Genomic DNA, 13312 nt, shown 5'->3' on the forward strand with positions numbered 1-13312 from the left:
GTGGTTGCACTCATTTTGTGCAATTACGATCCACATACACCAAAGATCATATTAGAATAAAAGTGGCTTATTACATTCAAGTGGAGAAAAAAAAAAAAAAAAACTACAAGAAAACTGTGCATGACTTGTAAGCAGTTGTTGTCTTCTTAGCTTGCTTTCGCTTTTGTAATCAACATGTTTAATTCTTCTAAAAAGAAAGTGTTAAAAAGTACAACGAGAAACCACATTCCCATGCAAAGGAATCACAGAAGTGTTAAGAGGCAGTATACACTTTAGCCAAGCTTGGTCACATGCTTGTTACTCCAGCACCAAGAGGCGGAGGAGGCAAACGGGATGTACCATTGAGACTAGCCTGACGTACTCAGGAAGAGCCTGTCTTTACCGTAAGTATATAACTTAAAAATGTGGTTGACTACTTCTTACCAACAAAGCCTCGTACTTACAGCAGGCTCGATGTTGAGTTCTTTTCTCTCTCTGTCTCCTTGATCGAAGAATTCAGCTGCCACGAGTTCTGCTATCTGAAACAGACAGCAGACTGAGTGTTGGGGGAAAGCCCGCCATTCTGCAAAACTGGGACTTTGAATAAAGATAATTAAATGCAGCAAATCGGTTGTTTCCACCACATCAGGAGCATTAGGACAAAACAGCAACAAGAAACAGAGATAACACTGCATTTGCTTTAACCATACAACTAACCACAATCATGTGATCTTCTATAACTGAGCAGAAGTGACATGTTCCATTCAGTTTGCCAATCAGTACCAAGACAGTGCCCATGTGTATGAAGCTATTTATTAAGCACCTGTTTCTTTAACTTTCTTGCTTTGTTTTGTTTTCAAGACAGGGTTTCTCTGTAACTTTGGAGCCTGTCCTAGAACTAGCTCTGTAGACCAGACTGGCCTCAAACTCACAGAGATCTGCCTGTCTCTGCTCCCCTCCCCCAGTGCTGAGATTAAAGGTGTGTGGCTTCTTTCTTTTTTTTTTTTAAAAACACAAATTTCTTGAGAATTTCATACAATGTGTTTTGATTATATTTACCCTCCATTCTCAACTCCTCCCTCCCTTCCTTGCTTTAAAATCCTAGTCTTTTTTCATTAATTGTTATTAACATGCATGTGTATAGATATAATTTCTAAACACATTAACTACCACCTGCTTGCTCAGTGTAATGTTACTTGTGTGCATGTTTTCAGGGATGACCATTTGGTATCGGATGTGCTCTCCCTGGCTGGGGAGACGGTCTCTCCTTCCTCTACCATTCTTTAGCTGTCTGTAGTTCTTTGTGAAGGGTTGAGGTCTTGTGAGCTTTCCCCCAACCATGTTATCCCATCTATTGGTGTCATCTGTGTTCAGCTCATGTTTGGGCAGTCATGTTGTTGAGACTTTATGGATGTGACCTCTGACATTCCTAGGAGACATGATGTCACAGCAGACTCCATGTTCTTAAGCACCTGTCTATAAAAGATGGGTAAAAAAGCAAACCAACAAACAAACAACACCCCTGCTTTACTGCAGCAGCTTGACTGGCTTTTAAGTTTGTTGTAATCCCTCTTGCAATCTTTTCTTGCCATTTCTATCGTTGATGCATACTCTGGTTTGCTTATCTTAGAGTTTCTCGGAGTCTGGATTCTGAAGGCCACATTCTCATAACGCCTCTTACTGTTTCTTAAAACTCGGCCAGATGGACATCTCATTTTCTCACCAGTCGGCTCCTTAGGCATGGTGCAGTAGTCACTAATTATATGGAGCCGGCCCCTTTTTGTGACCCTGGCAGTAATTACTGATGTTTTCTGGAGTCCGTTTATTAGGGTTTTCACAAGGGTGACAGTCAAAGCCAACATTTCTTAGGTTTGTCTTACCAGCTTTAAGTAGCAAGAAAGTTTCCCACATCAATTATTTGGATATGCTTCAGTGTAACTCACATTTAAGCAAACAGGCTTCTTGCCAGTGTACCTATTACAAACCCACTTGGTTCTCCAGCATCTACCAAAAGTGACAATAGAAGACTCCATTTGTTTCCAATACGTGTATTATTTGAACTCCTGGGTTTAAACATGTTATGTATCTCAGTCCCTTTGGGTACTCAACTTCCTCCATTTTGGCCACTGCAGGCTTCTTGGACTAGGTGTCTGTTCTCTGGACACACTCTATTGCTTTCCAGTAACTTCCTTGCTTTCAGTGTAGCAAGGCTTTCTACGTTCATCTTCTTGCTCTGTGGTTCAACTAGTCATGTCTTGATAGAGCCATGGATCCTCCAAACTGAGTCAACCAGAGGTCCCAGTCCAGAAGAAACACAATACCAGTGGCTGGTCGTTATGCAGAAACTCTTTGAGGGGGTGGAACTAGAACATAGCATAATTTCACAGAATATTTCCAATTCAAGTTCAGGACAATAGGACTTCTGTATAATGCCACCTGTCTTAGAGTTTCACCTTTCCATTCACAAAGAAAATCCTAGTTGTCAACACTGATAAAGCTTCTTTGTTTTTATCCCACACTGCCTACAATACTAATTGAATCTCAGTATAAAATTATCCACAATAACGATTATTTTAGACTTTATGTAGATTTATTTATTATCTGTGCGTGTGAGTATTTTTCTTGCATGTATAACTGTGGACCACATCCATGCCTGGTATCTGCAGAAGCCAAAGAGGGCATCAGAATCAGATGTCCTGAGACTGGAGTTACAGACAGATAGTTGTGAACCACTGCGTGGGTGCTGGGTATGGAATCCAGGTCCTCTGTAAGAGCAACAAGGGCTCTTTTTTTGTTTGTTTGTTGTTGGTATTGTTTTCCAAGACAGGGTTTCTCTGTGTAGTTTTTGCTGACCTGGAATTTGGTCCCTAGACCAGGCTGGCCTCTGCCTCCCGAGGACTGGGATTAAAGGTGTATGCCACCACTGCCCGGCTGTAACAAGTGCTCTTAACTACTGAGCCAACTTTCCAGTTAAATAATAATGGTTATTAAAGGTTATTTTAGTTTTATATTCTTTCATGACTCATTCGCTCATTACCTGAATTTCCTCATCACCTAGTACTTATTCTTTCTTGTTCTCCTTTCTATATTATAGTGTATCTACATGTACATTTGTTCACACCTATACATGTATATCTATATTTGTGTCTATATATTACAGGCTAGGATCCACATATGAGAGAGAACATACAGTTTTAGATTTTTCTTTCTTACACTGTGTGACCTTGCCTAACATTATACATTCTAAGTCCACCCATTTTTATGAAAACTTTATAATTTCCTTTTTCTTAGAGCTGATAGCATTCCAGTTTATATTTGTACCCTATTTCACTATTTGTTCATCTGTTGATAGACTAAGTCGACTCCAGTTATTGCTGCTGAATAAGGCAGCAATAAACATGAGTATGCAAACATCTCTGTGACTGAGTATGGAGTTCTATGAATATATGCCCAAGAGGTAAAGATGGGTCACGCAGGAGCTGTTTTTAAGGTTTGGAGGAACCTCCAAAGAACTTCCATATGTACCCCACCAGTGATAAACAATGGTTCCCTATCCTCCATATTGTCTCCAACATTTGTTGTCAAATTTGTTGATGAGAGCCATTCTGACTGGGATAATATGGTATCTCGAAATAGTTTTAATTTGCATCTCCCTGATGGCTAGGGATATTGAACACATTTTATAAAAGTCATTGGCCATCTGTGTTTCTTTTCTTGGGAATTGTCTATACCTTCATTAACCCATTTGTTGGCTGGCAGTTTTATTCCCCTGGCAAATTAATTTCTTAAAGCCTAGTTGGTACAGATTTTCTCTCACTCTGCGGGTTGTCTATCTGCTCTGTTGATGGGTTCCCTTTGCTCTGCAGAGAGCTTTTCATTCCTCATTGGCCCAGATAGTTGCTGCTGACACTTAGGGCCCGTCTCTCTCCTATAGCAGGTCTCTTCAGAAGTTCTGTCAACCACTGCCTTGAAGGACATCCCCTGTTCTCATCTAGCAGTCTTAGCGTTTCAGGTTTTAAATTAAAGTCTTTGATCTATTCTGAATGGACTTTTGACAAGTGTTAAAAGATAGGGCTCTTACTCCATTCTCTTGAAGGTAGACAGCGAGTTCTGTCAGCACCATCTGTTGACTAGGCTCCCCTCCCTCCCCCAATGTGTTTCTTACTCCTGTATGAAAAATCAAACAGGCATAGCTTTGTTGTTTTATTCCTGGGTCCTCTCATCTATTCCAATGGAATACCTGTCTATTTAAAATTTTTAAATTTATTTTATGTATATAGGTGTTTTACCTGCATGTATGTATGCATACCACACGCAGACCTAGTGCCTGCAGAGGTGTGAAGAGGGCATCGGATCCCTAGGGATTGGCGTTAGACCATTGTAAGCTGCCATGTGGGCACTCGAAACTGAACCTGGGTCCTCTGAAGTGGAGCAAGTGCTGACCACCTCTTCAGCCCTGTCCACTTTCATGACAGTGCCACATTGCCTTTATCACTATAGTTCTATAGTATAGTTTGAGGATAGATGTCGCGATACTTCTCAAAGTATTCTTACTCCTTAGAATTGCTTTGGCTTGGGCTGGAGAGATGGCTCAGCCATTAAAGGCTAGGCTCACAATCAAAAATAGAATTGTTTTGGCTGTTGCTGTTTTAGTTTTATCAAATCTGTCATTATTGATTTTTCATTTTGCCTTTTTTTGGGATAGAGGATAAATTCATAAATATAATTGATAGTGAAAGTATAAAATCTAGTGTGGAGCCCCACATTTTCAGAATAGCTCTCCTAATTGTGTAGATGTTCACTGCGATGCACAGTATATTAGTCAGGTTTATCTGTGACTCGCCTATTCACCTACCAAAGGCTGCAGCAATACCCCCATCTGCCACTGACACCTCAAGTACCTTAGGGTCTGCTGGATCACATGATCCAAGTGGTAGAGCAGCCTGCACAGCGGCCTGACCTGTTGCAGAGCCTTCTCCTATTCCATCCAAGTGAGGAACATGCTATCTCTAGAATCCAGATAGGCCCAGTAACGGCTGTACTTCTTTCTTGGTGGTGGGAGGGACCAGATGCCTTCACTTTAGAAGGAATATCTGCATGGAACACACCATCAGACTCCTAAGAATTCCACTGAGGTAGAGGCCCTTGAACTTTGTTTGGATTTATTCCCCATCCTCCAAAGTGGTTGCTGCCTCTGCTCACTTGGCCCAATCAACATAATGTCATCAATATAGTAGACCAGTCTGGTATTTTGTATAAGAGACAAAAATGATCAACATTTTTTTTAAATCACAAACAACTGTGTAAGCCTCCATATTAAATCTAAAATCTCCACTCAGTAGACTCATATCAATAAACTCAGCCTGATCTAGTTTTTTTCTTCCACCATCATCCCAAACCCTTAAAATCCACTCCCACATAGATCCATTCCCTGGACTTCTGCTTGAGTGAATTAGCAAACTCTCTATGGTATACTGCACCTCCTTGCACACTCCATTTTCTATCTCCACTCTAGGAGCCTGTTTAACCTTGGGGTCTGGTCACAGGTCTAGAGGAAACTATTGGTGGGTCCTGAGGGACATCAATATTGTCTTGCCTGGCATCTCCTTCAGGGGAAGTCACTGATGATTCAGTAACAAAGCAGGATTAATTCCCACAGGCTAAGGAAGCAGGGGTGGTATTGCCGGAAGTCAGGTAGGGATGCACCCTCTGCCAGGGTGGAAAGACTGCTTTTTCTGCTGAAATGAACTCTCCAGAACCTGAGGGTTCAAGTCAGCCTCAGGAGGGTTCCCCTACACATCTCCACCCCAAGTTACAGATTCCAATTCCTTGCCAATCAGTGCCCTTCCTTTAGCCGATGACACCTTCTGAGGCCAGGACTTGAGTTTTCATTGTAATTCAGCCAGTCTTATAGTGAGGGTTCCGTTTGATTTTGCACAACTTGAGCTCAGTGTCTGCTGGAGAGAAGACTGTCTTCCAGGGCACACTTAGACACCTTGAGACTGTTTATGCATGCCTGGAACATTGTACCAGAGTCCACTGTTTTTCTTTGTCACTGTATACTGAGATGCTAGACGTTGGTCAGTTTTATCAGGCAGCTCACTTTTTCCTTTTGTTAATATATGCAGAGGTGCTAGAAGCAACCAGTTGGCACTGTTATTTTCTCACAACTGTCAAAAGTTTTAAGCATAGAGTCACTAAATTCCATGCTCTTCCCAATAAGTCAATCGGGATAAGCAAATGTATTTATCTCAATGCATTCCTCAAATAGTTCACACCAGAGATTTTTAATGCTCTCCATGATTCCAGGAGGTCCTAGTAACTATGGGTGCCAGAAAGTCAGAAAGCCTGTTCTAGATCCTTATAATTCTTTGTTTGTAGAAGCACTCCTTGTACCACAGTATGTACTAGGTTTCCTTGGAGGAACAAAACTGATGAAAGAAATTAGAGTGGCCTACAGGCTGTGGGACAAGTAGTCTAACAATGGCTGTCTCCCAAGAATCCCATAGTTGTTCAGTCCACAAGGCTGGGTGCCTCAGCTGATCTTTGGTCTGTGTTGGAATCCCAAAGAAGTAGATTCTAATGCCAGCAAAGGAATGTCTCAGCAGCAGGAGGGATGAACTTGCCAGGCACAGTGAGGGCAAGCAGGCGAAAATCAAAAGCTTCCTTCTATGTCCTTTTATCTGGTGGCTGAGGTTTAGGGTATACCTTCTGATATCAAATGATTCAGATTTAGGGAAAGTCTTCCAATGATCAGATCAAGGAAAGCTTTTAAAGGTATGCCCAGCTGCTTAGGTTTTAGTTGACTGGATATTCACTCAAGTTGACAACCAAGATTAGGCATCACATATAGATATTTTGGGTCTGGCTAATCTCACTGTGTCATGTTTTTTTTTTTTTTATTTGAAAATCTTTTATAATAAAGTTTTAATTATAAATCTTTTTATATGATTTTGTTTTTAAATCCTCTATAGACATAGGGTAAATTACTGCTTCAAGGACTTGGGGAACAGTGTTTGCCTAACATATGCATGGCTCTGGCTTTCATTCCCAGAACCAAAAATTAATTATGGAGAAAAGGTAACATGGCACCATGTAGATTAATATAAACAGGTTAATTTAAGTTATAAGAGCTAGTTGGGAATAAGTGTAAGCTAAGGTCAAGCATCATAATTAATAATATGTCTCCTTGTCATTATTTGGGGGCTAGGGGTCCATAGAAAGTTCAGCGAGGAAAACCTGTTACATGTGGGTGCCTATGGAGGGTTTTGGAGCCTCTGGAACTGTAGATGTAACAATTGAGACTTGGCTGATGTAGATGCTGGAAGAGAAACCCAGCCTCTGAAAGAACTGCCAAGCTATCTCCTCACTCTAGAAATTACAGTTTTAAAGTTACCTAGAATGAATTAGTCTTTCTTAGGGTGTTCTTTTTTGTTTTTATAAATCTAAATCAGGTTTATCTATTTTTCTTCCATAGTCAATTTATTTTAAACTTTCCTCTTTTTACATTTATTTGTTTATTTACTCATGTGTGCTTGTATGTATGCACATGTGTATGACAAGTCATGTGTCTGGAGGTCAGAATACAACATCACAGATAAACCCTAGCTAGCACTGCAACAATGGGTGATTTTAATAATCTCACCGAGAGGCAGGTCATCCAGACAGAAGCTAAATAGAGAAACTTTTGAGCTTGATGACATCATAAATCAAATTGGACATTTACAGAACATTATTCCCAAACACAAAAGTGTACACTTTCTTCACAGTAGCCCACAGAACTGTCTCCAAAACTGACCACATATTAGGACACTAAGTGAGTCTCAATAAACATAGGGAAAGTTAAATGACAACCTTTATCCTGTCTGATCACAAAATAATAAAGCTAGATATCAACAACAGAAATGACAAAAAGTACAGATACTCATGGAAACTGTCATGGACTGACAATTGGGTCAAGAAGTCAAAGGAAATGCAAATTTCCTACATTAGAATGAAAATGAAAACATAACATACTGCAATCTATGGGAATCCAGGAATGCAGAACCAAGAAAGTTTACAACACCAAGTGCTTCCATAACAAGAATTAAAGAAATTTTATATTAATAACTTAGTTATACACCTGAAAGCTCCAGAAAAAAAATAACAGTCCAAAAGAGTAGGTGATAAGAAATAATCAAACCCAGAGGTGAAATTAATGAAATAAAAATTTAAAAAATAGATTACAAAGAATCAATGAAATGAAGAGCTGGTTCTTTGGGGAAACAAACAACACATTCAAACTCAATAAACCTTTAGTCAAATTAACCAAAGACAGAGAGATAGTTCCAAGAGATCTGGCACTTTCTTCTGACTCCATGGCACAAGCATGCATACGTATAGACAAAACACTCATATACATATACATAAAATAAACCAAATTTTAAAATAGAAAAAAGAGAGAGAGGGAGATGAAAAAGGAGGCATTACAACAGACACTGAGGAAATTCAGAGAATCATAAGCCCAGACCTTAAAATCTGTATTCTACCAAACAGGAAAACTTAAAAGAAATGGATGAATCTCTGGACACATATGACCTAACAATGTTAAGATGAAACAAATAATTTAAATAGGCTCATAACATCCAATAAGATAGAAATAGTAATTAAAAAAAAACCTCCCAACTAAAAAAAATCCCAGAGCCATATGGACTGAGAAAAGAATTCTACCATATATTCAAAGAATAGCCCTCAAATCATTCTATAAAATAAAAATGGAAGGATTGTTTTCACTTTTTAAAAAATAAAGGCAATATTACCTTGACACCAATACCAGACAAAGGCTTGACCACAGCAACAGATTATAGGCAAATACATATGATGAATATATATGTAAAAATTATCAATAAAATACTTACAAACCCAATTCAGGAGTAGTAGCCCTGTACATTTTTGTATTTGTCATAATGTACTTTGAACATCTATGTATTATGTATAATGCATTGTTGTTTAATCATTAAAATGGTGTTATGAAGTATGTGCCACCATCTTATGCAAAAAGAAATTAAGGTCTATGGCTGAAGTGACATGTATGGGCTAATGATATTAAGAAGCAACATGGTCCTTGGACACCATACTCCACATCCAGCAAAGTTTCTCCAGTTACTACATTATACCCTTCTCTGAGCATCATGGTCCATGTCCGGCACATTCTTTAATTATTGATTCTACCCATCCCTACGTCTATAAATCACTTCCTCGGGGCCTTTTCTTTTTAATTTTATTGTTTTCAATATTGAAAAGAGTTTAATTCAGAAGAAAGCAGCAAGGCAGCCTCCCTTTTATCTCCCCCCTTTATTCAGAAATGGGCACATGATTATATTTAAAATAGATCAGGAAGCTGCAAAGGCTGCCTTTCCAGACAGTGTTGTGGAAGTAACCCTGGGTCTTGTACATGGTAGTCAGGGTTTCTATACTGAACCATACCTTCAGTCCACAGGTGAGTTTGTTTCCTCCATATCTGTGTTTAGTAAGAAAAACCCACATTTGTTGTATTCATGATATATAGCCTAGAGTTTCATGTAAAAGCAGGCCAACAGTCTTTGTTTGTGTATTAGGATTTTGAATGCAATCCCTCCAAACAAAAATACAGTATGCATAACAATGCATACCCAGTCATTTTTGGTGTCTTTACTCCCTCTGTAAAAACAGTTGTGGCAGTCACTTCTGTTTCTGGCCTCTTGATCAGGTCCTTGTCAACATCTATTAATACTCTCTACATCTACTTGTTAATGTCTCCTTACAACAGAGGGACAGTCTAACAGGCTAAATCATAAGAAAATCTTGCTTCTAATTTTCAAGACTACCAAAGAGGGATGCTCCAAAATATTCCAAAGTGACCAAGAAGTAATTAACAGCAGAATTAAACCAGCAGCTAGTTTTATACCATCTTTTTCAATGTATCAAACAATGTATACCATCTTTTTCAATGTATCAAACAAATATTAAGTGTAAATGAATCTTTAAAAAAGAAATATTTTCATGTTCGATTGTCTGCTTTTAATATTGCTTACAATTAGGGAGAAATTTCCATAAATCTTTATTTCCAAAGCTAGCTTTAAGTGAAGAGACTTTTCTTGTTTTGACTTTTTAGTGCTGCTTTGGTCACCACTGAGCAACATGAGCAACATACCCGTTGTTGAATAGGCCAGGGCTTTGTAATTGCAGAGAGATCACAGGCAGTCATCAGCATTGCTCTGTTAGAGAAGAGAGAGACCCCACATCTTTTGAGTATTTAGCCCCAGTAAGAAGTTACCAATAAAAAGTTAAATCTGCTTAACAATGGAAGACCCACACTTTGAAGACCAAAGAACCAACAGATTGTATTTATTTGGGAACCCAGCTGTTGTTACTGTGCGGAAGCCTCACTGTTTGGTTTTCTGTCCTGTGTGATACTGGAGTTCATCCTTGGGATAAAAGCTTGCCTGATCATTGGTTTTTCCACATTGATAATGAGAAGAAATCATATTAATTAATCACAAGGATAACATCACACATCCTAATGAGAACAGTCCTGGTTTAGTGGACCACCATAACTCACTCAGCACCTGTGGGCCTTTCTATGTAGTAACTTTGCATGGTTGAATGGTACAGGAGTCTTTTCCTCTAGCAGAGAAAAGCAAGAGGGAGCTTAAGTAGTTAGCCCTTCTCTGGTTAGAGCAGTGGGAACCACCCTGTCCCCAGGCTATGTGCCTTGGAACAGAATGACACAGCTGTGAGAATTTTACTCTTTGGGGGACAGGCAGGATCTCATGTATTCCAAAATACCTTCAATTTTCTACTTAGCCAAGAAATGACCTTCAATTTCTGATCACTACCACAGTTATGGGATTACAGATGTGGGCTACCATATCTGTTTTATGCTAGGGATCAAACTGAAGCTTTGTGAACGTTATAAAAGAATTCTACCAGAGGAGCCACGTCCCTAAACCCAGCGTCTGACTTTAGCACTGTCTTTCCCTCAGTCACATTCAAATGTCTGACTGTAAGGATTCAGGCATTACGCTGGCTTACCCTTGTCACCTGGCAGAATGCACTCAGGCAGTACCCTGGTCAGCCCAGGGTTCACACTACTAATCTGCATGCAGGTGCAAAGGACCCCTTTAAAAGACAGACCCCCCCCCCGCCCACTTATGCTTCCCCCCCACCCTTTCCTGCTGGCAAATAGGCCTTTTCCTGTCTCTCTCCTCTCTCTCTCTCTCTCTCTCTCTCTCTCTCTCTCTCTCTCTCTCTCTCTGTTTACCTCTTTTCTCTCTCCTTCCCCCTCCTCTCCCCTTTCTAATAACACTTCTTACTTAAGCTCTGTCTGCCTGGCATGTTTGTCCCTCCATCTTGGTCACCCTAGCTTGCCATGGAATCTGCCAAGGTAACCCTCACTCTTATCCTAATACTGCCAACTTTACTTTGTTTAAGGAAATAGGCAAAAAGGCTATTCCTGAAAAACAAACAAAACAAACAAGCAAAGTGTCATTTGTCCCTCCAGAGATACTCAACTTAAGGCAAAGGCTCCCTAACCACCTGAGGCTAATGTTGCCATGTTCTCTCCTACACTGACTCTCCCACAGGAATGAGTGCATTGGAGATACTTTTAATCGCAGTTGGAACCCACTGTCCAACCATACTTGCCAGCACAACTGTGCCTGCCAAAGTTGACTAACCCTAAGTGCTTGTACAAACCTCTCTTTGTCATTACAGAGCACACAATAATCACAGGGGTAGCCCTGCCCATTTCTTAAGGCACTGTTCTGAAAGATAAGTTGACATTAAGAAGAGCGAGACTATACAGAACGGTCAGCTAGGTGTTTGTATATTGTTTCCTTTTAATGTGTGCATTTGTTTTGCAAGCTAAGCAGTCTCAATCTATTTAAAGAAACGTTGACATCAACATTGTATTAACACTATCTGTAATTCTGTAGTACCTTTAGTTATTATTGACTTTTGGTGCCCTTGTTTTGGTTTATTGTTTGATACAGGGCCTCAACATTTATAGTCCTGGGTGGCCTTGAACTTGTGGTAATTGTTTTCCTTCATCCTCCCACCTTCAGGGACTCTGGTGGCTTCCTGGTTCTGTTTTGCTGATACAAGTTATTGCGGTGGCAAAGACAGTGGCAAGTAGCAGCAGAGAGATTATCCACAGCTAGAAGAAGGGATTGGTGGACTGAGGATGAGAAGCAGTCATCTTGAAGTGTCCACTGGAGAGCACTGCTGTACTGTGGCCCAGGAGAAGTGGACACTTTGCAGCCAACCATTCAGTTCTCAGAAGCTATAGGATGTTAACTCTCGCTTTCCCATCCCAAAGGAAGAGAGAATGAAACAAAACGGTAACCTTATGGCCATAAATGGCCATCAGTCAGTCAGTCTACAACAAAGCAACAATCTATTCACTTCAGCTTGCCACCGTCCTTTGTACTACACTCTGGAGCAGTGAGCAGCCTCAAAAATCATTACACATAACAAATAATCCCAATTAACAACTGACCTGAGAAAATTAATTGGGTGGCCATGCTTGCATGGACAGTAAAGTCAACTTACAGAAATAATTCCTTTTGAAGAGGATCTTCAAAACTGAATTGATTTTTTCTTATAAGTTCAAAAAACTCTCCTCGTCTCCTTGAAAAATAAGAAACACGTGGTGATTATGGTGAGTCCTCAGGGTCTTCTCCCTTGGTCCACAAGACTCGTGGAGTATATACTTGAGGAAGATCTCTATTTTCCTCATCTCAGAACCAAAAACTGAGCTTCATCAGCTCTCGGTTCCCCCAACACCACTCAGTACCCCTCCACTCAGTACCCCCTCCACTCAGTACCCCTCCACTCAGCACCCCCTCCACTCAGCACCCCCTCCACTCAGCACCCCTCTACTCAGTACCCCTCCACTCAGCACTCCACCACTCAGTACCCCTCCACTCAGTACCCCTCCACTCAGCACCCCCTCCACTCAGCACCCCTCTACTCAGTACCCCACCACTCAGTACCCCTCCACTCAGTACCCCTCCACTCAGCACCCCTCCACTCAGCACCCCTCCACTCAGTACCCCATCACTCAGTAAGTACCCCATCACTCAGTACCCCTCTACTCAGTACCCCATCACTCAGGACCCCACCTTCACTTTCCCGGTCTACTTTCAATGACAAATAATGACAATTTTAACTCAGGAACATTTTTCATTAAAAAATAGAATAGTGTGAATTAAAATGTGATGGTAGGAATGATTTAAGATCTTCTATGTGCATGGGGTAAGGGGGTCTAAGGTCTCTAACTCATCCTCATTTTTGCTGCAGATTTTTTTTTTTT

The 13312-nt window shown here is 40.4% G+C and overlaps 1 protein-coding gene across 2 annotated transcripts in view; it reads right to left on the bottom strand.

Annotated features, from left to right (window-relative positions):
* The window catches only part of Pde5a (phosphodiesterase 5A), a 136340-nt gene that overhangs the window by 7380 nt on the left and 115648 nt on the right, over positions 1–13312 (bottom strand). For both annotated transcript variants that reach the window (XM_051185568.1, XM_051185569.1), the window contains exons 17-19: positions 12550–12627; positions 10151–10214; positions 444–518 (exon numbers count right to left, since the gene is read on the bottom strand). In XM_051185568.1, the coding sequence (XP_051041525.1) occupies positions 444–518; positions 10151–10214; positions 12550–12627 (217 nt within the window). The remainder of the gene's footprint in view (positions 1–443; positions 519–10150; positions 10215–12549; positions 12628–13312) is intronic.

This window comes from Phodopus roborovskii, unplaced genomic scaffold (genome assembly GCF_943737965.1).
Source record: "Phodopus roborovskii unplaced genomic scaffold, PHOROB, whole genome shotgun sequence".
Taxonomy (NCBI): Eukaryota; Metazoa; Chordata; class Mammalia; order Rodentia; family Cricetidae; genus Phodopus; species Phodopus roborovskii.